At 41.1% G+C, this 19448-nt stretch overlaps 1 protein-coding gene and 3 non-coding genes across 6 annotated transcripts; all 4 read right to left on the bottom strand.

Annotated features, from left to right (window-relative positions):
* Window positions 1-640: 640 nt before the first annotated feature.
* On the bottom strand, window positions 641-7987 carry EIF4A2 (eukaryotic translation initiation factor 4A2). 3 transcript variants are annotated; one of them, XR_008578241.1, is made up of 12 exons: window positions 7852-7987; window positions 6710-6755; window positions 6489-6621; window positions 6087-6226; window positions 4783-4951; window positions 4481-4590; window positions 4206-4349; window positions 3655-3792; window positions 3287-3376; window positions 2971-3050; window positions 2144-2249; window positions 1310-1449 (listed from the first exon to the last, which is right to left on the bottom strand). XR_008578241.1 is itself a non-coding variant. In XM_054834970.1 (11 exons), exons 1-11 carry the CDS (start codon window positions 7878-7880, stop codon window positions 2240-2242), a joined length of 1089 nt encoding a protein of 362 aa, XP_054690945.1. In that variant the 5' UTR covers window positions 7881-7987; the 3' UTR covers window positions 641-2239. The 3 variants fall into 3 exon arrangements, 2 of the variants coding, with proteins under 2 accessions (XP_054690945.1, XP_054690944.1); XM_054834970.1 differs by having other exon boundaries at window positions 641-2249; XM_054834969.1 differs by lacking the exon at window positions 2144-2249 and having other exon boundaries at window positions 641-1449; window positions 7852-7986.
* LOC129210439 (small nucleolar RNA SNORA63) lies at window positions 3451-3577 on the bottom strand. Its single transcript, XR_008578496.1, has one exon. It is a non-coding gene; the product is annotated as a small nucleolar RNA SNORA63 (small nucleolar RNA).
* LOC129210448 (small nucleolar RNA SNORA81) lies at window positions 3973-4151 on the bottom strand. Its single transcript, XR_008578504.1, has one exon. It is a non-coding gene; the product is annotated as a small nucleolar RNA SNORA81 (small nucleolar RNA).
* On the bottom strand, window positions 6306-6375 carry LOC129210450 (small nucleolar RNA SNORD2). Its single transcript, XR_008578506.1, has one exon. It is a non-coding gene; the product is annotated as a small nucleolar RNA SNORD2 (small nucleolar RNA).
* Window positions 7988-19448: the final 11461 nt, after the last annotated feature.

Here is a 19448-nt window from a genome sequence, read left to right as displayed (position 1 = left end):
TGGGTATTAAATGCTCCAAAAATCACTTTCTAGCAAAAGTATTGCAACACCTTTATTTCACTCAAGCTACATTACAAAAGCATGGGGTGAAGGGTAGGTCATGGGTCAGAGCACAAAGTTGCTATTAGATGTTCCCCAGTCTCATTCCATTCTTCCTCACAAACCAATTTTTAAAGCTTTGACTGTTTGTTTCCTTAGTGAAGATCACAGCTCTAGGTGGGGAATCTGTTCCCTCCACACCTGCCCTGTTTAACACTGGTGTCCCTGTCCTGCCCCACCTCCCTGAATACAGTTAAAAAAAAAGGCCTTGGACTGGCAGTACACACAACTGATGCAGGCAGGGGGCTGCTTCATCTAGTCAATACTAATTAATTATTCAGTAAGCTATTTCCTACTTAAGCTTTCCCAGGTGCAGAGAGCATAGACAGCCTCTGGCACCTCCAGCTCACCATTTACTAGTAAGGTACTACTCCAGAATCAGCATCTGCAGTTGCTGACAATGCTGAGGACCACCTAGGCCAGTAACACCCAGTAACTGGTCCAGCACCAGAGCTCTGGGCACAAGCACAACCACCCTCTACACTTACTCAAGCACCTCCCCTAATACACACTCCTCTAAGCAAGAAGCAAATATTTACAATTTAAGTGAATATAGAAGTATTTTATTGAACATTCAAACTTCATTAAGACATGTGCAATATGGCAAATTTTACTGGGTTTAACCCTAACTAAGACAATAGTATGATTGCTTGCTGGGGCTTAGCAACAGGGTCCAGATCACACTTACCACTAATTAAATACTTTATTGAATAAATACATATGAAACAAAAATGCATTTTAATGCTCTTATAAAAGTTTAGAGATTTTGAAAGGCCTTTCCAATTTGATCTGAAGTGTAAGTACATACAATAAAGGAAGGTAGGCTAGTTTAACATAATTGGCTGACTTTATACAGCACTTATATCTTTTAGTCCATAAGTAAATTATTAAATGATAAAGAACATCTAATACAACCACTTCTATGGAACTAGGAAATAAATTTCTAATAAAGAAAAAATTTACAGACCCCATGACTTTCCACCCAACCCCAACAGTCTAACCCTAAAGTGGATAAAGCCAGTGGCTTTCCCCACAAGAGCTCACGACAAAAAGTCGCTGCGCTTATCAAAAATCTGTATTTCTGATCCGTTATGAGCATTGAGACAAGATTCAATATATCCCCAAAGAAAGAAGCACAATGCACGTTGTGAATCGCCTATTCAGCAACAGCGAGCACTGCATTCACAACCACCTCATCCCAGGGATTAAATGAGATCAGCCACATTCATCGGCATCTCCTCCACTGTAGTATTGTAGAAAGTCTCAATGTCTCGCAGGATCCTCTTGTCCTCTTCAGTGACGAAGTTTATAGCCACACCTTTTCTGCCAAAACGACCGCCCCGGCCAATTCTGCACAAAAATAAAACACATTTACACAGAAGTTAACTAAGCTGCTTCAAGCCTTTGCAAGATCCATTCATTAAGTGCTGCTCTTATCTGCCACTGGCCAGTTTATGCTGTATTTACAGGACTAGCAGCTACTAAAGTCAGGTCTGGTCAGGAGAAACTAGCAGTTAGTGCCAACAATGCAGAAGAAGTGTCCATCCTAGGGAGAGTAGGAGAGCAGAAAACATTACTCTCTTGGCTGCAAAATAAGATCTTTATTTAACAGTTGGTGCTGTGGTATGAAGGCCTAGCTCAGTCTCCCTCCCCTCTGTCCAACTACCCCATACCCATGCATCTGATCTCAAGCACATGGCACACCAAAGATAAGCAACTGTTCAAAAATCAGACTGTTCCCAAATTAATCCAATTATATCCAGTAACACGGAACAGCATGCTCAGCTTGAGAACTGTAATTCAATGTAACTGTTTCCAGTGGGAAAACTTAGGGTTTGGTTTTTAATCAGAAAAATCCAAGCTCGACATTTTTGTGTAAGCCCAAGTCAGTCACTAAGACATCACAGTACAGTTTAGTCACACCCACCATCAGTTCTACCTTCCTGCAGACTGCACAATAAAGCACCTAGTCAGCACAAGCTAATACACAAAAATGGCTCACAAAATTTAGTGAATAATCATGACAAAAGAAATATATAAATACCGACTCGCTCTTTATTCAAACTGTGCCGCTTACGAATCCACGTCCTAAATTACGTCAACGCCGTTTCTGAGCACCATCTTGTGTCATCAACTGCTGCTATCGACTCCTGTATTTTTTTACATCAAGTAACAAAGCACAGTTTACTTAATTTAGGGACAGTCACTAGAAGCAGTTAACTAAACCTAGGGCAACAAAAGTCAAGTTGCTACCAGAAGACACACACCAGAGGAGAGAATCCCACTGTGAGAGGAGCCACACCAAGAGCAAACAAGGCACACAAAACATGAACACAGCTGAACCTCCAGGAGTGAAGGCAGTCCTCCTGTACAACAGGTTTGCTAAGGAGTATTAAGGCCTAGTCACTGAGCAGCAGCAAACAAAGCTTAGCTAGGACCAACAGATCCAGCCAACATTGCTGCCCAGATGCTGTGCCAGTAGTGGCTTTTGACATTGTACTGCACAACCTATGTGACAAAAAGGCAGTTCAGTAGCTGGCAGTTTCCCCAGATCTCAGCAATGAAAGACTGAGTAGCCATCACTGAACTTGTCACACATCTAAGTTTTCCCACTGCTTTGTTTTATTGTCCACAAAAGCTCTGCTCCTCCCTCATGTCAGAACCCTAGCTGCGCAAGTCAGGCCTTTTTAAAGCAGAACCACAAGTAGTTTATTTCCTGCTCACTTTTTGGCAGTTACTGCATGAATGGATACATAACACCTCCCATTATTGGTACGGACTAAAGGCAAACACAGGCAAGGTCTGTGCTGATTTCTGTAGAGGACATGACACTCAGCGTAGCACACCAACTAGGGGGTAGAGCCAACTAACCTGTGAATGTAGTTTTCACGATTGGTCGGCAGGTCATAATTTATAACCAGTGACACCTGCTGCACATCAATGCCACGCGCCTGAAAAGCAATAGAGATTCTTTAATGTGAGTCACAGGCTTTAGGTTAAATTACCTGTCTCATGCTTTTGTCGACCACATGGCTAGTGATGAACTACAACTGTGTAGTCCATAGTGGAGCATAGTCTTTACTCTTCCAAGAAGCTCCAAGTAGTTCAGGCTACAAGAACCTTCACTGAGTTATGAAGCTTTTGGCACCAGATTTCAACAGAAATGTGTTCAGTGTGAAGTACTCACCAGCAAGTCAGTGGTGATCAGGACACGGCTTGATCCTGACCTAAACTCCCTCATGATAACATCCCGTTCCTTCTGGTCCATGTCACCATGCTGTAGAGTTAAAAAAGTTAAAATTACTACAGTTCCAGTACTCCAGACTGGAATATCCTTTAAAAAACAAAGTGATGTATGAAACCCAGCGTCCCTACCTGCCGTGGGGACAAAGCAGGTAGGGATAGAAGGAAGCATTTTTCTTTAAGCAGGGGGAACGATAATACAGCACTGCACAGCTATATTATAACTTTCCTGCTTTTCACTCAAACGCAGCTCATTATGATTTATTTTTCAACATGTACACAGCATTTCAGAACTTAAGTATGAATTCTTACCAGAGCTGAGACTGTGAAGTCCCTGGCATGCATTTTCTCTGTAAGCCAGTCTACTTTTCTCCTCGTATTCAGGAAAATAACAGCCTGTGTAATGGTCAGTGTCTCATACAAATCACAGAGAGTATCCAGCTTCCACTCCTGAACAGAACAAAGGAGATCAGGAAATAAATCATGCCACTGACAGTTCCATGCATCACAAGAACCTCAAACAAGGAATAAAACTCAAAAGCAACACTCAGTTAAGCATGCTCTGGTGTGCAATTATATTCAGTATGACCCAAAAAGTATGAACAAGACACTAAACCAAGTTTCTGCATCAACTGTTGCACCAAATCTTAAGACACAGGACACCGGACATTAAGAAAGAGGTCCACCCTAGTCATTTGATCCAGTGCATAGTTTGTCTTCTTCTTGCATGTACTCTACTAGCATTATTACAGAAACCAAAGCTCAGCCTCAGTTTCTGTAATTTTAGCACAGTGCTTTAACAAGAAGGTGAAAACTAAAACTTAAAAACTCTTCCAGCCAGAGCAAGTACCACTGATACCAACCTCTCTTTCCACATTAATGTAGAACTGCTTGATACCCTCCAGAGTCAGCTCTTCCTTCTTCACCAAAATACGTATGGGATCTCTCATGAACTTTTTGGTCACTTCCAACACATCCATTGGCATTGTTGCCGATAGCAACACAACCTAGAAGGCATTGCTCAGTGTTAGCATGCACCTAACACAGCAGCTTCAGCTTTGATTTAGACAATTCAGCAGTTCTCAACTACACTGTAACCAAACCTGCATCCATCAAGTTAACCACAAAGTTTTTTTACCTGGATGTTTGTGCTTAATTTTTGGAAGATCTCATAAATTTGATCCTTAAATCCACGGCTCAACATTTCATCAGCTTCGTCCAGAACAAACATTTTGATCCATTTAGGTGCTATAAAAAAAAGGGTGTCTCATGAAGCTTCAGAAACACACTAAGTATTTTTATTGATGTCACTCGCCTTCAGGACTAAGCTTTCCAATACAACCCTCTACAGTGACATCAAATGCATTACATAAGTTCTCACTGCATGTGAAATTTGTACTGGAAATTTATCATCAAGAGCAAAATTAAATTCATACTTACAAAGGTAGCGTCTGTTTAACATATCAAACACACGCCCTGGAGTTCCAACCACAATGTGTGGAGCCTCAGCCTGAAGTTTTTGCATTTCATTGCGAACATTTGTACCACCAATACAAGCATGGCACGTTGCTCCCATGTAGTCTCCAAGGGCCAGAATTACCTTTTGAATCTAAAATAAAACCCCTCCATTAGCAGCAGTTCCTGGTACATTAAAGATTAAGCCCTGTTATCATTAATGCTCATGGACTTTGGAAGCTAACAGAGAAAATAAGGATTATGCAGCTCTAAGTTAGAAAAGACAGTTGCTAATGATTGTGCCCAACTGGTTGTTACTGAAGTTGTTCACTAGAAAGCTTAAGTCAGAGGGGCACTAAAGTTAAATTTTTGGTCTTACTAGTTGAGCTAAAGTGACTACCATGCATCTGCTATTACTAAGTTAAAAAGCAGGGCCTCCAGAAGTGAATTCGGGTGTTGAACTGCCAAGCCCTGCACATTAAGCACTTGCAGAAAAGAAAGTTCATAGAGTGTACAAGTGCACTGCTATATGCCAGGCTCCAAAACAACTCTGATCTCGCCAATGTCTTCAGAGTAGACCAGACGTTAAACATTCTGATCAGAGGCTCTCATTCCACTGATCTCTTTTTCCTGTCCAATTTAGCATGTTTAGTTTTACCTTCAAGAAGCATCTTCACTATAGCACTGGCATCTCAGTATGTTCTAGTTGAAAAAGACAAGAAGCAGTATATAATCTATTTTCTACTCTATTCTGAGTTCTTTTTAACATTCCATCTGAAGATCCCACATTACCCACTTAGTAAAACAAAATAGCAAGCCTTGAAGGTGAAGCAGACATGCAATAACAGTCAGGAAAACATCACAAAAATACGAAAACAATGAAGTGACCACATGCGCACTGCAGTTTTCATGTTGCACAACTGCACGCAAGTTCAAATAGCTTCCAAAAAATAAGCTTTGTTTCCACTCAGAACACTGTGCTTTAATAACATATCTTGTATTTTGTTTTTCTGCTGAAGATATTCCCTCAGAACTACATACAGCATAGCAGCTGGCTCCTGCAACCCTGCCCCAGCACACCCTCCATGTGCATTGGCTTGGCTTTTCAAGCAGGCAGAGAACTTGTGGGACAGAAGCCAGTTTATGTCCCCCATTACTCAACACAAAAAGGGTTCTGAATGGATATTAGTTAACAGCCCCTTAAGAAGTCTGTTTATTGTCTCACAGTTGTGAAACCTGAAACCTATGCAACACACAAGCAGCTTTTTTTTTAACTACACTATCAATACCTGTTGAGCCAGTTCTCTGGTAGGGGCCAATACTAGTGCTTGGGTCTCCTTGAGATCAATCTCCAACTGCTGCAGGATGGAAATAGCAAATGTGGCTGTCTTGCCAGTACCTGACTGAGCTTGAGCAATCACATCATACCCTAAAAAAAGTAGGATACACATTTACTGCTCCCACAGAGGTCATTCATGTTTTTAGTTTTATTGTATTCCCTTTGAAATAAGTGATCAGTATTAAGAGTTCTCTCCATTTCAGGTCAGTCCCGAAAGATGGTGTACCATCACATCACTTGTTCAATAAGGATTAAAAATAGGTATCATCACACACTAATACAACAGTGTACATATTTTACAACACTTTCTAATTATCCAATGTTGATACCAACAAATGAATCATCCACATACCTTTGATGCATGGAATAATAGCTCTCTGCTGAATAGCTGAAGGCTTCTCAAAACCATAAGCATAAATGCCCCTTAGAAGGGATTCTTTTAAATTCATATCATCAAAATTGTCAACAATCTCATTCCAATTGCTCTGTAATGAAGAAAAAATTAAAAAATATTAAATCCAACCCTTATCTCCATCTATGATTAAATTCTCAAGTCAGTTCGCATGTGCTCACCTCAATGACACCATCGGGGTCCATTCCCTCTGGGCCGCCATGGTCTCTGTCACCAAATAGAACAAGCTGTTACACAGTAGCAAGTAACATGTAGAAGCGCACTGACACCTTGGCTGCCAAAAGCTGTTATCTGGAACCCATGACAGATCGTTCTAGCAGGTGCTCTGATATTTTGCCAATGGAGGAACTCCTACCCTCTCCCCACTGGCTTAGGTGCTACTAACCCAAGTCCTCAGCTCCCAGTGTGACAGAAGACCATGCAAACCTTCAAGTGAAGAAAAACCCACCAGAAAAATATGTCTCAATCCCAGATGAAACAGTCTTATTTACTAATGTCCCAGCGTACAGCGCCCCCCTCACGGAAGGCATCTGTTGAAGGCGGGGCGCTGGGCCCCGCAGTTGTGGGGAGGGAGCAGGGCAATGGCTGCCACCAGCTCAGCTGCAGCGCCTGGCGCGTTGCGGAGGGGGGGCGGCGGGGGGAGGCGGCGGCCTCCCGGCTCCATTGCGGTTCTTCCCCCGCCCCGCCTCGGCGCCGGGCAAATCTCGCGAGAGCTCCACCCCTGGGATTGCGCAAATCGGCCTCTGCGCGCAGGCGGAGGAAGCGCCGGGCGATCGCCCCGAGGGCCGCGCCCCTCCCCCTTCCCCGAAAAAATGGTCTCGCCCTCAACCTCAACCGGGCCCGCAAAGCCAGGGCGAACCAACGGCGGGAGCCGGGGGGGGGGGGGGAGAAGCCAGCCACAGAGGGGGAGAATTTTAAGGAAAAAGTCCTCAGCAAGGCGTTGAAGCGCTTTAATTATAAAATAGCTCGGCGGGTACGATTAAATTAAGAATGGCTCTTTTTCAAGGATAAGGGTTTCTAAGAAAATCAACGACGAAAAAGCGAACCCCAAGGAATAGAACTAAATCCCTGCTGAACCGCGAGTAAAGGGAGAGACAGGACCGAAACGTCTAGAACCGGGAGGGGCCGGAACACCAGGCGCTGTCGCACCGCAGCGCCGAGCCGCCTCTGAGCGCCATCTCAAGCGTCTAAGCGCCCACACACACGCAGACCCGCTTCCTTCCCTCTCCCTGGCCGCCTCTGCCCAACTCATTGAGCCCCCTTACGAGAAAAGGACCCGAGGCCCCCACACGCCGCGCCATACCTGCTATAATCCGCGGAGCCGCCTGACATGTTCCGCACACCAGCTCTGTCCTCAACTGAAAAGGCAATCCCTCCCCGGCGCCCCCTTTATATACCCGCCCGCTGCCGGACTCGTTTCGCTCTGCTCTGCGCATGGATATACACCTCACGCCACAGGGGAAAAAAGCACGAATCCCCCCGGATTGAGCCCCCTTCCCAAGAGATTCCCGTCATCCCCCTGTTTGGGATACTCCGAAGGGGCTGCCTGAGCCACTTGGGGCCACGAGCTCAGGGGAACATGGAACTACTTTTCCCCCCCGAGTGCGGAAGGATATTGCAGCATTGACGGAGTAACAGCGCCTCGCTCCTTCCTCCCGCTTTGCTCCCCCCCCCCGCTCGCTCCTGTACACGGGGTTTCCCGCTCCGGCCCCTGCTGCAGCGCGGGGGAGGGGGAGTGGGGGGGTTGGCGGGAAGGGGTGAGGGCGGCCCAGGCCTGGGGGAGTGAGGGCGGCCAGGCTGAGGGGATCGCCGAGCAGGTTATGCGGCTGGGGCAAGCAGAGAGTGGCATGGCTGCGTTTCTCCCGCCATGTCGGTTATATTTAAAGCCCCGCTGCCTGGAGTCAGGGAGTGACAGAAGAGAGCGGCTTTCTCGGGCGGGGGGGAGGCGGCCGGGCTCCTGGGCCGCGGGGTTTCCCCCCCCCCCCCCGCACACACAAACCCGAAATGGCCCCCTTCTCCTTCCCGCTAGGCAAAACACACCCCAAATTCTCCCTCCTCACCTTCTGGTGAGGGGCAGGAATGGGCTAAGTCCGGGTTGGTTAGCGAGGGGGCAGCGCTGGGGGACAGGGAGGTGTCCGCAGGGGCCGTGAGGTGAGGCGAGGTGGTAAGATGGTGGCGCCCGAGGCGCCCCCGCAGCCCCGGCCCCGCACAAGCGGCGTGTGGGTTTGTGTGGAAACCGGCACCACGGGGAACAGGCCGGGCGGGCCCGGTGGTGCTCCGTCGGCCCGTGTTTGAGGCAGCAGCTAGCTGAATCATGCAAATTTGTCACGCGGTGTTAAAGGTGGATGATTTCCAAAGGGGATGAAGGCGTATTTGGAGAGTATTTGTAGGAAAGAGGCGGGGTGGTCCTCAGGGCGCCGCTGAAAACACGGTGCTGTGAGATGCTGCAGTTCATAGTATAGCGATGTCTGCAAAAAAAATCTGTCAAGACTGATTTAAAGGTTAGTGCAGTCCAAAATAAAACAGTAAGGAAAATGTTACTGTGTGAACCAATTCAATGAAATGATCAGTGATCGTGTCCGTTTGCTTTTATACTGTTGTAGAAAAAAATACCAATCATTTTAATGCTCTTCTCAGGCTTTACAATAACCCGTTCATCAATATTTCTTATGTAGGCAAATAATATAAATTGTAAGCAATAATTTGTGCCAACTTTAATGGGTTTATGTGTGTCACTTCTCAAACTTGTTTCCATAGTGATTATATATGAATAAATGGAGGCAGTGCTTGAAAAACTTGACCCTTTACTTGTCTAGAGTATTGTAAATTGTCTAGAACCATCTAGAATATCCGTAAAGGGAATCTCTGAAAGACTAAATGTACATCAGCTCTTCCTATGGTAGCATCTGCTGGGGCAATGTTATCTGTAGAAATAACGCAACACTTACCAATATCCCAGCTAAATTACATAAATGCAGCTCCTCCATCAACCCCCTCTAATGCTCTCAAGTTTTGTCCACCTATGCTGGGTAGAAAATATTGAGGATGCTTCTTGTATTTGCAGTTTAGACAGCCATGCAACAATAACCAGAGGCGTTTATAAATGAATGATAGCAGTTTGTGTGGACCCATAAACCTCTGGTTGTAAAAGAAACAGGGTGGACTGGCAAAAGAGCACAAACACAGGCTGGGGCTGGCACAGTTAGATTTCCATTAAAAATTACTTTGGGTCTAAATGGAAGAAATAACATCACTGAATATTTCTTTTTATTAAGGATCTTGAACATTTATTAAGAAAGCTTACATCATAGAATGTATATACTTTTCATTTAAGTATTGCAATTAGGTCTTAGTATATTTGCAAACCTGAGTGGAAAAGATTTCTTCACATGTGGGAATTTCAGGAAGGTAAGTCACCATTTTCCACAGACCTTAAATGTGTTTTTTTAAAAAAAAAACATTTGTCATCTCAGAAACAAGTATCTAGTTTACCTTTTCCTGTACAGAAATTAGTGTCATTTTGGATTACCTGTGTATTCAAACCACTTTGAAAGTTCAGTTTTGACAAAAGTAGTTTTGAACTAACAAGGCCTTCCTAGCTTTCTTTAAGGATAGTTACAGGAGAAACTGTTCCCATTGCTCTAACTCATTGCAAGTCTTGTTTTACTCCACTTGACCCAATTTCATCCCATTCAAAAAAAAAAAAACCCCCCAAAAAAACCCCCACCACCCACCAAAACTCAGAAAATGTTTTTTAACTATTAACTTCAGTCAAGAGATAATTTTTAAAATTGGTTTTGTCTCTGTGATAATGACATCTGGGAGTCTCTCGACCAGATGCTAAGATTTCTTTATGCAGACATAAGGCAACTATGGAGGCAAACAGTGCTGCCTGCTCCCCCAGAGCTCCTCATCGCCGGCCTTTATAGAGGAGCTTGAAACTTCCATGTCTTTGAGGGTTTTGTTCATCTGTGATTTACCTGATGCTTGAGTATACAGAAAAGTCTGTGGACATGTTGGTATCTCCTGTCACGTGGTCATAGAGGAGTTTGGTAGAGTTTTACAAACCTGATTAGTTGGCCATGTTGTTTGCTCTTCTTCGTTATTATTTTAATCCACTGCTATAGGATCAGATAGTCTGCAGGCAAGTGGCCTCTCGTCAGGTGCTCTCTATTTGCCTTAAGTATTATATGAAATTATGTTTTAAGAAACAAACTGTAAGTTCCCGTGTTAAAAAGATTCATTCATATGATGTTCCACATCAAGGCATATGAGGAAAGGAATCCAGCATTTCCTCTAGGGAAAATTGTTGACGTGTTTCACCAAATACAAAGAGGAAAGAAATTTTGTTTCATTAACTTGGGATAAGCAAAGGGTTGGAAACACTGAATCAGTCCTCTCTTTTTGTGAAACAACATAGCAGAAATCCAGGATTGTTGTCCTAGCAATGACTCTAACTGTACTAGAGGAAAAAACATTGACATTTTGTACTCTTTAAAACCCATGTACCTGAATACAGTGTTTGAGAAATATCTCTTTGGTTATAGAACAGCAAACAGCCATTTCATTTGTGATCTTGTATCTAATTTGTGTATTTTTAGACTGGTGGTAGCCATGCTCTGTGTGGGATTATTTGTGTTCTGAACATGAAGCATCATAGTGAGAGTTAGTGAAAGGTCATATTTTGTCACTGACAACCTTGGATTGACACTGGGATTTGTGATGCCCCCCCCAGTTTTAAATCTATTTAAGTTTTCTAGAGCAGTCTCAACTAAAAACTTGCTCCTCAAGGACCAGGTTCATGTTATCATCAGGCAGCAGAGATACCACAAAGATACTGAATAATATGTCTGTGCTACTAAAGATAGGATCCATGGTCACAGTTATATGTGCACATAATATACTTCAGTAGATGTCTCCCCAAAAGACAATCCTGGTGAATCATGAGCTCTTTAGTGAGAGTGAACATAATTATACATTTATTACCAGGGGGTAACAGATGGTCTGGCTGGTTTAGCAGCTGGGTTTCCAGTCATTATTCATGCAGATTGAAGTAAAGAATGATGTATCTAAAGAAAGCAATAGGAGCTGACACCTCCTGAAACTGATGTCTAGTTGAGCAATCCCTGCTCATCAATATTCTGGCAAAGGCGATGTCACAGTTTGCATTAGGAAATTTCAGAAATCTCCTTTTAGGAATCTCATACCATGATTTGAATCTACCATGAAACTGTCATGTACTTCACGGGAAACCTGGAAGATCCTGAGTTCCTCTCCTGCATTTGCAAATCTGATGCTAGAGTACGTGCTGTATATTACTTGATTGCCACAACTAGCAGAGCAAAGAAAGTAATTGTAAACAGACAGAGTTTATTCACGGTAGGTCACGTTGAGGATCAAGATGATTTGTTAGGGTGTTCTTAGCAAGAAGTAATGTTTTTCAGTTCATTGTTCCCAGAGGATCTTGCCTAAACAAAAGCTTGCTTCCTCAGATGTAGGAGTGGATAGGAAAGATTCTGGAAAACCTCCAGGGGAGAGAGAAAGTCCAAATTCCATGAGTCCCGTGCTTGTTATTTAAATACAGTCACAGGGTTTCATTAATGCTAACTTACACTTTTTTGTCATTCCACTGAAATTGTAATCTAAACAAACTAAATAATAAGAATTTATAAAATGCAGTGTTTTTAATGCACTGAGAAAGCTTGCATTGTATTCTTTAGTATCTCAGTGCAATTTGAAATCCACATTATGATGACTTTCATACGTTAGGCTGCTAGGCTTGCTTTGTCATCCTTTGTTATAGTTGTAAAATAACTTTGTTATGCTTTGACAGATATTTTTACTCTTTGTAACTGTAATCAAACTTGTGTTGTGAAATCTCAATTATGTCCTTGTTGAGTGAATTGAAAGTACATCCAGACACAGAATTTTCTCTCCCAGACAAAGTTTTGTCTCACTGAATAGTTGTGCACTAGGCCAATAAGGAACATTTTCAAAAACACTTAAATGATTTAGGAGCCAAGCACTATAGAGAGCCAATGGGATTTAAGCTGCTTTAGTTAATGTAATTGTTGCACATGCTCAGCTATTGAAGATATTCAGACTTGCGCAGAGGATCTAGGGTGGATAGGACCTTTTGCTGACCAGCTGACTCACTTGTCTGAAATGCATGCATGGTGGTTTGTGGCTTGTGCTCCCTAATTGCTACAAGCACAAGTCTCCAAGGAGTGTTCCTGCTTCAGTTTTGCATAGTTTTGTTTCTTAGCCTAAGTTCTCTCATTCCCAGTAAGACATTTTTTTCTTTATGATATTCATTTAATAAACTGTTTAAGAGTAATTTTCTTGTTTTTTAAGGAAATGGCAAAGCTGTGTGAATTCCATATTTCAGGTTATTCATTCATTAATTCACTTCCTCTTAGAGTCTGCAGCTTAAACTCAGACTTGTAGTGACCTTAGTGCCTTCAGAGGTCTGAAGTTATCTGTTACGTATTTCTTATTCTGGAATAATGAAGTTTTCCATGAATTTTTAAGAAAGATGGTTTCTCTTTTATACAGTGGGAAAGTTCTTGTAACCTGCTGCTGAAAGGAAGTGGCAGAAATGTTCTGGGGTCTGAGAGGAACCTGGGATTTTCAGCCCTGTGTTAGAGGGTCAAAAATCTGAAGAACTAAGGGAAGTTAAATACTTCTTATTTTTATAATAGGTACATATAGTTTCATCCGGTGGCCTCTGAACTTGTGAAAAATTTTTCATTTACTTCAGTTAGCATTATATTGGGCTTCTAATAAAAAACTAGTGTTAATTTTAGAAAAGGAGTGTTTTTTTTCTTAGAGGAAGTATGTAATTCTTTAATTCTTTAAATGAATATAAAGAAAACTATCATATGGGATCACTTATAGCGGTCTTGTGATTTTAGTAACTATTCTGGTAATAAAAAGAATGTCGGCACAATAAAATCCCAACCCAAATACTTTAAAGAGAAATAAACTTTTCTTTCTATGATTTTCTTAGTCGTTCAGTCCTCTGCATTCTATAAAACTTGATGGTCATATTTTTAGGTCTTGAATGTTCTCCTTGATTGAGCGATTAGATTCTTTTTTGCAGTTTTTGAGGCTTGTAGTAAGGCCCAGGACACGGAGTCAGCTTAGCTCTGTTCTCTGCTGTGTTAAAGACTCCCAGTGTGACCACAGACTTGTAATTTCAGCACTAAAATTGAACAGATGATATTTGTTAGAGACTTGCCATTGACTTTTATTGGAATGAGAGCTCTTTTTGCACTTAAGTTTTCTCCTCTGTAAAGTGGGGGTGATAGTATTTATCTCAGAGGTTATGTGTGGGCAAATGTTTGAAAAATGCAGAGATCAGTAATGCTACGAGGCTTAGAAATCTTTGATAGAAGTTAACATGCATATTTTCAAGGTAGAGTTTGTTCTTTCTATTACAAAAGTAAAGAAAGCTAGAGAGATTAAGCAGGTGGCAGCTGCTGATAACATCCTGACAGAGTACTCTGGTTACATTTATTTTTTGAGTCAATTGGAAGACCATGAGATAGTGCATGTCATATATTTCTGTGAGACAGTCTGCAAAGAACATTTTTTCTAATTCTGAGAGAAAGGTAAATACGAGCCTATGCATTCTTTTGAAGAAAATATGTTTCCTTCTGATATTGGTTAACCATCTGTGTAAGTTAGTTATTCTCATGGTTATTCAATTCAGAATCTACTGACGATGCTTGAAGCTTTTAATTGCTGAGCTGATTTCAGTTGTTTAATTTTTGGAACAGCCACTACAGGCAGATCTATATTCTGTATTTAATTTTGAGTACCTTTCCTCATTGATAAGAAAGTTGAAGCATTATATTCTTAGTAGGAGGAACTAATACATGTGAACAAAGCCAAGATGAAAACACCAAAAAGGCCAAGCAGTTCTTTCATTTTACAGGGATATATTCACAAGACCAGACTTTGTGATAATAATAATAATCTCTAACGTATGTTGTAGATATGCTTACCTTGATAAACACCCTATGTCCTGACTGATGAGACCAAGTCATATGATGCTGTCCTTCCCCATCCAAATTGCACTTTTAGACATCAGAACAAGCATGCTGTGCTTTTCAGAGTTTGTGTACAGTGCTATGAGTTATGAGGGCCCATCTCAGATTACTGACAGTGGAATGGCTAGGTTTTATCAACTGATACAGCATTGCACAGAAAGCTTTGGTATGAGTGTATTCCAGGCCTTTATTGTCAGAAATACGTATGCATCCCTAAATAGCCAGAGTAAGATATCATAGAAATTACTTCATTTTTCTTTAACAGAAGCTCTTTCTGTCCATATCTAGCCTTGTGTGTTAACTGGTCTCTTCCTCCTTCTCTAGCAGAGCATTTTAACCTCTAAAACAGTATTTTGCAGTTTATAGACCTTGTTACAGCATGTAAATGTCAACAATAAAGTTGAATACTTTGTCATTAATAAAATGAGCTATGTAGGCAGAGGTATTGCCTCAAGGTAAATCTTCATTTCTACAACCTAAAACTTTTCTACTGAGCTTTACTTTTTTGTAAGTAAATTGAGTCTATTTGTTTCTGTAGGTAACTATAGCTCAGATTCCCTGAGTTTTGTTTCTGTCACTGATACTGGCTTAATATGAAATTATAGATGAGTAGTTTCAGCTTTGTGCCCTTGTTTCAACTGCCTGTAAAATGGCAATTAAAATCTCCTGTCTTTGAAGGATCTCTTAGATTGCAAACTCTCTAAGGCTGGGACTGATCACTTCGTGTGCTCTGCTTCAGCCTACAAAGCAGTCTGTTCTGGGTGGGAGGCTGAGGTGCTCCCTGGGTAAAAGTTTAAAAAATTAGTCAAGATAAACATTATGACTTGTTTAATAAATTTGTGTTTGTTTGTTTTGTTAATCCTTCTGAGATTTTTTTGGATGGAAAATGTAAATATTACAAGGTTTTTCTCTTTAACACTGTTACAGATGTGTGCTGTTGTCATGATTGGATCTGAAATGTGTGCCCATGAAGTGCCAAGCGGGCTGCTGAGAAACTGTCTTGTAACTGTTCTGCTTTGTTGTTTAGGGTTTCTTTTTAGGGTTATGAAGCCTCTGCAGGCTAGTCCTTAGTTCCAATTGTTTGTGCTTTAACCTGTCCCAGAATGCTATTATATATTATTTTGTACCCTAGTTGAATACTGCCAGATGAGACAAAAATGAATATAAAAGGTGTGGGATAATAGGGAATTCATTCTTTTCCTCTCAGGTTGCACCCAGGAACAGCTGCCCACATTTTCCTGGAGTCACTGACACAAGCGTGCATGGACATCTAGTGATGCAAGCACAGACAGGATGCAGGTGATCACATTATTTTTGCCAGGAGTAACTGTGGCATTGCTTGTGCTAATCCAGGGCATGCACTGTAACACGTCATGTCGCAGCAATTGGCAGTGGCCAGAAACCTTTGTTCTTTACACAGCGGGAGGCAGAAACAAGTGTTCATGCTGAATTGCAGATATATATTGATTAATCTATTTCATGCATGTATTTAAAGTAATTAGATTATCATTTACTGGCAATTTTTTGCAATAAATAAATAAAATATATGTACTGCTCTTCACAGTAATTCTATCTCGTGCTAGGTAATTTAATTTAAGAGCTTCTGATAATAACTGTTTCTGAGTCCTAAGGAGTTGTTTATTTGCTATCATATTCAGCATTTATTTGTAGCTTATTGTTCTGATTAACTTAAAAGTAACAGAGTCAGGAAAATCCTAATTTCTAAGCAGGCAGATACTATAGCATTTGGTAACCACCCAGTCACTGGCATTTTTTCTTTGCTTGTTCTTTTGTCCTCTGTAGCTTGTGTTACCATTTCTAAATATATTCTGATACACACTTTTCCATGGGTTCCAAGAATACAATATCTTGTATGACATAATTCCTTTTATTTCATCAGAAATTTAACAAACCACTGATTTCATTTATGTGTTAATAACAAATAAAGACTCAGTCAAACAATGACAAGATACTTAAGAGTTTAAGGACTTCATTTGGATGTGATATTTTGTTACCTTAAGCTCAGAGTTTTCTCTTTTTTCAGATTTCTGTCCAAGAAAGCCAAATTATCACAAAGATGATTTTACTGTTTATTACCCAAAATGAGTTCTCTGAGTTCCTTTACTGTTATTCATTTGCATTGCTAGCATTCAGCTCTTTGGGGAATACAAGTTTGTACCCCCAGGAGCACGCTTTTTTTCTGAAATCACATTGGAACTGTGTTTGTTAATTTACATCCTATCACAATTGTCTTTGCTAATTTACTGGGCAAACAAACTGTATCTTCATGCAGAAGGCAAGAGAGAAAAGCGAGAACGAACCATGAAGGAGTGCTGCCTCAGAGCTGCTGTTGCCATAGAGCTGCTAAGGAGGAAAAAAACTGCAGCATGGATTTCTTCTGCTGTTGAAGGTAAGATGAGGGCACAGCAAAGACTGTAGGAGGGGGAGGGGAGGCAGAGGGAGGGAGAAGAGGAAGATAGTCTGCGTCCTTGCTGTCTAAAAAAGGAAATTCAGTTTCAGTGTTCATGAGCAGAACTGCTGGTGCAGAAGAACAAAGCTATCTTAGTTGTTTAGGGTAGCAAGAGTGATGAGCAAGCAAGTGCACTCCCATCCTTTCAGGAGGAAATACTGCAAAGAAAGGAGGGAGAAGAAGAGTGACTTTATCATTTAGAAAATAGTCACTGCTGCTTCAAGATAGCTGCTTTTTGATACTACTTTGGCATTAATATTGTTCCCCTGGGTAAAGACAGCTGTGAAAAAACTCAGTAGGTAGATAAGCAAGAAGAAAAAGCGGTGCTAAAAAATTCAGTGTAATCTTGAGCTGATGAATTCTGTCTGTATGTATTAAAATGTGTCAGTTGTTACATTCAGCTGTGCAGTGCTTGGAAACCTTTCAAAATGCAAGTGAAATTATGTTTTTTATGGTAAGATTGTTACGATACATTAATATGTTATCAACCTTTTATCAAATATCTTTCATCTTTTATCTAAGTAGATGCCTTTTGAGTGAAAATGTATAATAAATAACTGAAAAGTAAATATTAGATACTCAAGAATACTGACTACAGAACTGACATCAGACATGCTTTCTGTGGGATCTCTTTAATAGGGTGAGCTTTGTAGACTAAAACTCTTCATGATCACTGCAGAATTATCTGCAAAACATTCATCCAAAAGCTGCTGCTGCTGTTTCTACATCTGTCTAGCATGTTACATATTGCAGCTTCTTTCTGCCCTTCACCTGCTTCTTCTCTCAGTCTTTTGGATCTTTCTGAGATGACTGAACGCACATGCCCTGCACAGCAAATCCAGCACAGCTGCCATGTTTGCACAGTGAGGCCTTGAAGAGAATGAAACAAGCTTTAGAGGCGGTGATAACACTGTCTTAGCTATGTTGATAATAGTACGTTGATATTGCTTAACCATCTGATTGCTGTATTATTGAGTGTGCTTGGACGCAACAGCCCTTCCTCACAATGTTCTTGTTTTGCACTTCATCACCATTTATCACATGGTGTTTGACTATTTCTCCCTGGAGTCTGTCTGAAGATTGGGTCAGAGTGAATTTCTCCTATAGCAGCCTGTTAGCTTGATTAAGAATCAGCAATTCAGGCTGTAAATAAAAGTATATTAGGGATTCTGAATTTTTTGGCATTACAGTTTCTCGCTGTGAAATTGTTATTCTTTGAGATTATAGCGCTTAGCTCATACATGCCATTTCCCACTCATTAATGGCACTGGACAGGATATATCGATCATGAATACATCAGTTGCCATTGCAAAGATATGTCATGCGGAATTGGATGTATAAGTGTGTTTTTACTAGTCAGACTCATTTTGTGATTCAGACTAATTTTGTCAGACTCATTAGTTGCAGACAGTTTTTCTGTGGTCTTCAGAACCATTCTTTTTATTTACAGCAGTTGATGGCAGCCTATTACAATTTTCATGGGTCCCTTGAGCCAGCACATAAAGATCAAGTCTTAATCCATGACTGAGGCAACCCCTGGCAATAGAAGTGATGGTGATTTAGTCCAACGTCAGCAAGGGGTTTAGTCATCTTCTGTGCCGAACAATTGTTAGTATCTTACTGGAGTGAATAATTGTGTTAGGACTGAGTTCCACAGAGCATTAAGTGCTGCATTTCAGAAGACTTCACTCTACTTGTGGATCAAAACAGTTTGGGTTCTTCAGAGATCTGAGGTTATTATTCAAACAAGTATGACTCTGTATAATAAACACCTCTGTGTAGAGTAACTGTTCAAGAAGAAATGGATGGTCCCTGTGCAGACTAAAATTTAGTTTCCTTAGATAAATATTTAGTGGACAGTTAACATTGCAGTCTTAGATCAATTTAATGTAGTTCTTCATTGACAAAAACAGGTAGCCAGCAGCACAGAGTTGCTAATTGACAGGTTATTCTCGTAAGTTTGCAAATAGTACGTATGTTCATTAGTTCCAATTGTTGCTGGCTAATATGTGTTTACAGTGAAAAAGAGAAGAGCTACAGTAGTTCTAATACAGAAATGTCTTGGCTGATTAACTGTGTCCAGTGTGTGAAGTGCAGATGCATTCTAACCTTATCGACACTACTCCTATGCTAGAATGTCAGCTACAACCAAGAGATCTATCAACTTTAGTGAAAGTTTCAGAGGCATCTTCATTGTCTTATGGTAGAAAAGTAACTTAATCTGAAGCTAAACGAAGCAGAGTTGTTTGTAAATCTACTAACCTGTCCGTAGATTTGTAAAGAACTCTGAAGAAAAAGGTGATCTTGTAGTTTATGCTAGTTTTTCCTGCTTCTTCCATCTCGCTTATATTATGAAAGTAGTCAAGAGAATAAGGA

Source organism: Grus americana, chromosome 9 (assembly GCF_028858705.1).
Source record: "Grus americana isolate bGruAme1 chromosome 9, bGruAme1.mat, whole genome shotgun sequence".
NCBI classification, from domain to species: domain Eukaryota; kingdom Metazoa; phylum Chordata; class Aves; order Gruiformes; family Gruidae; genus Grus; species Grus americana.
This window is presented reverse-complemented; position numbering and strand designations above follow the sequence as displayed.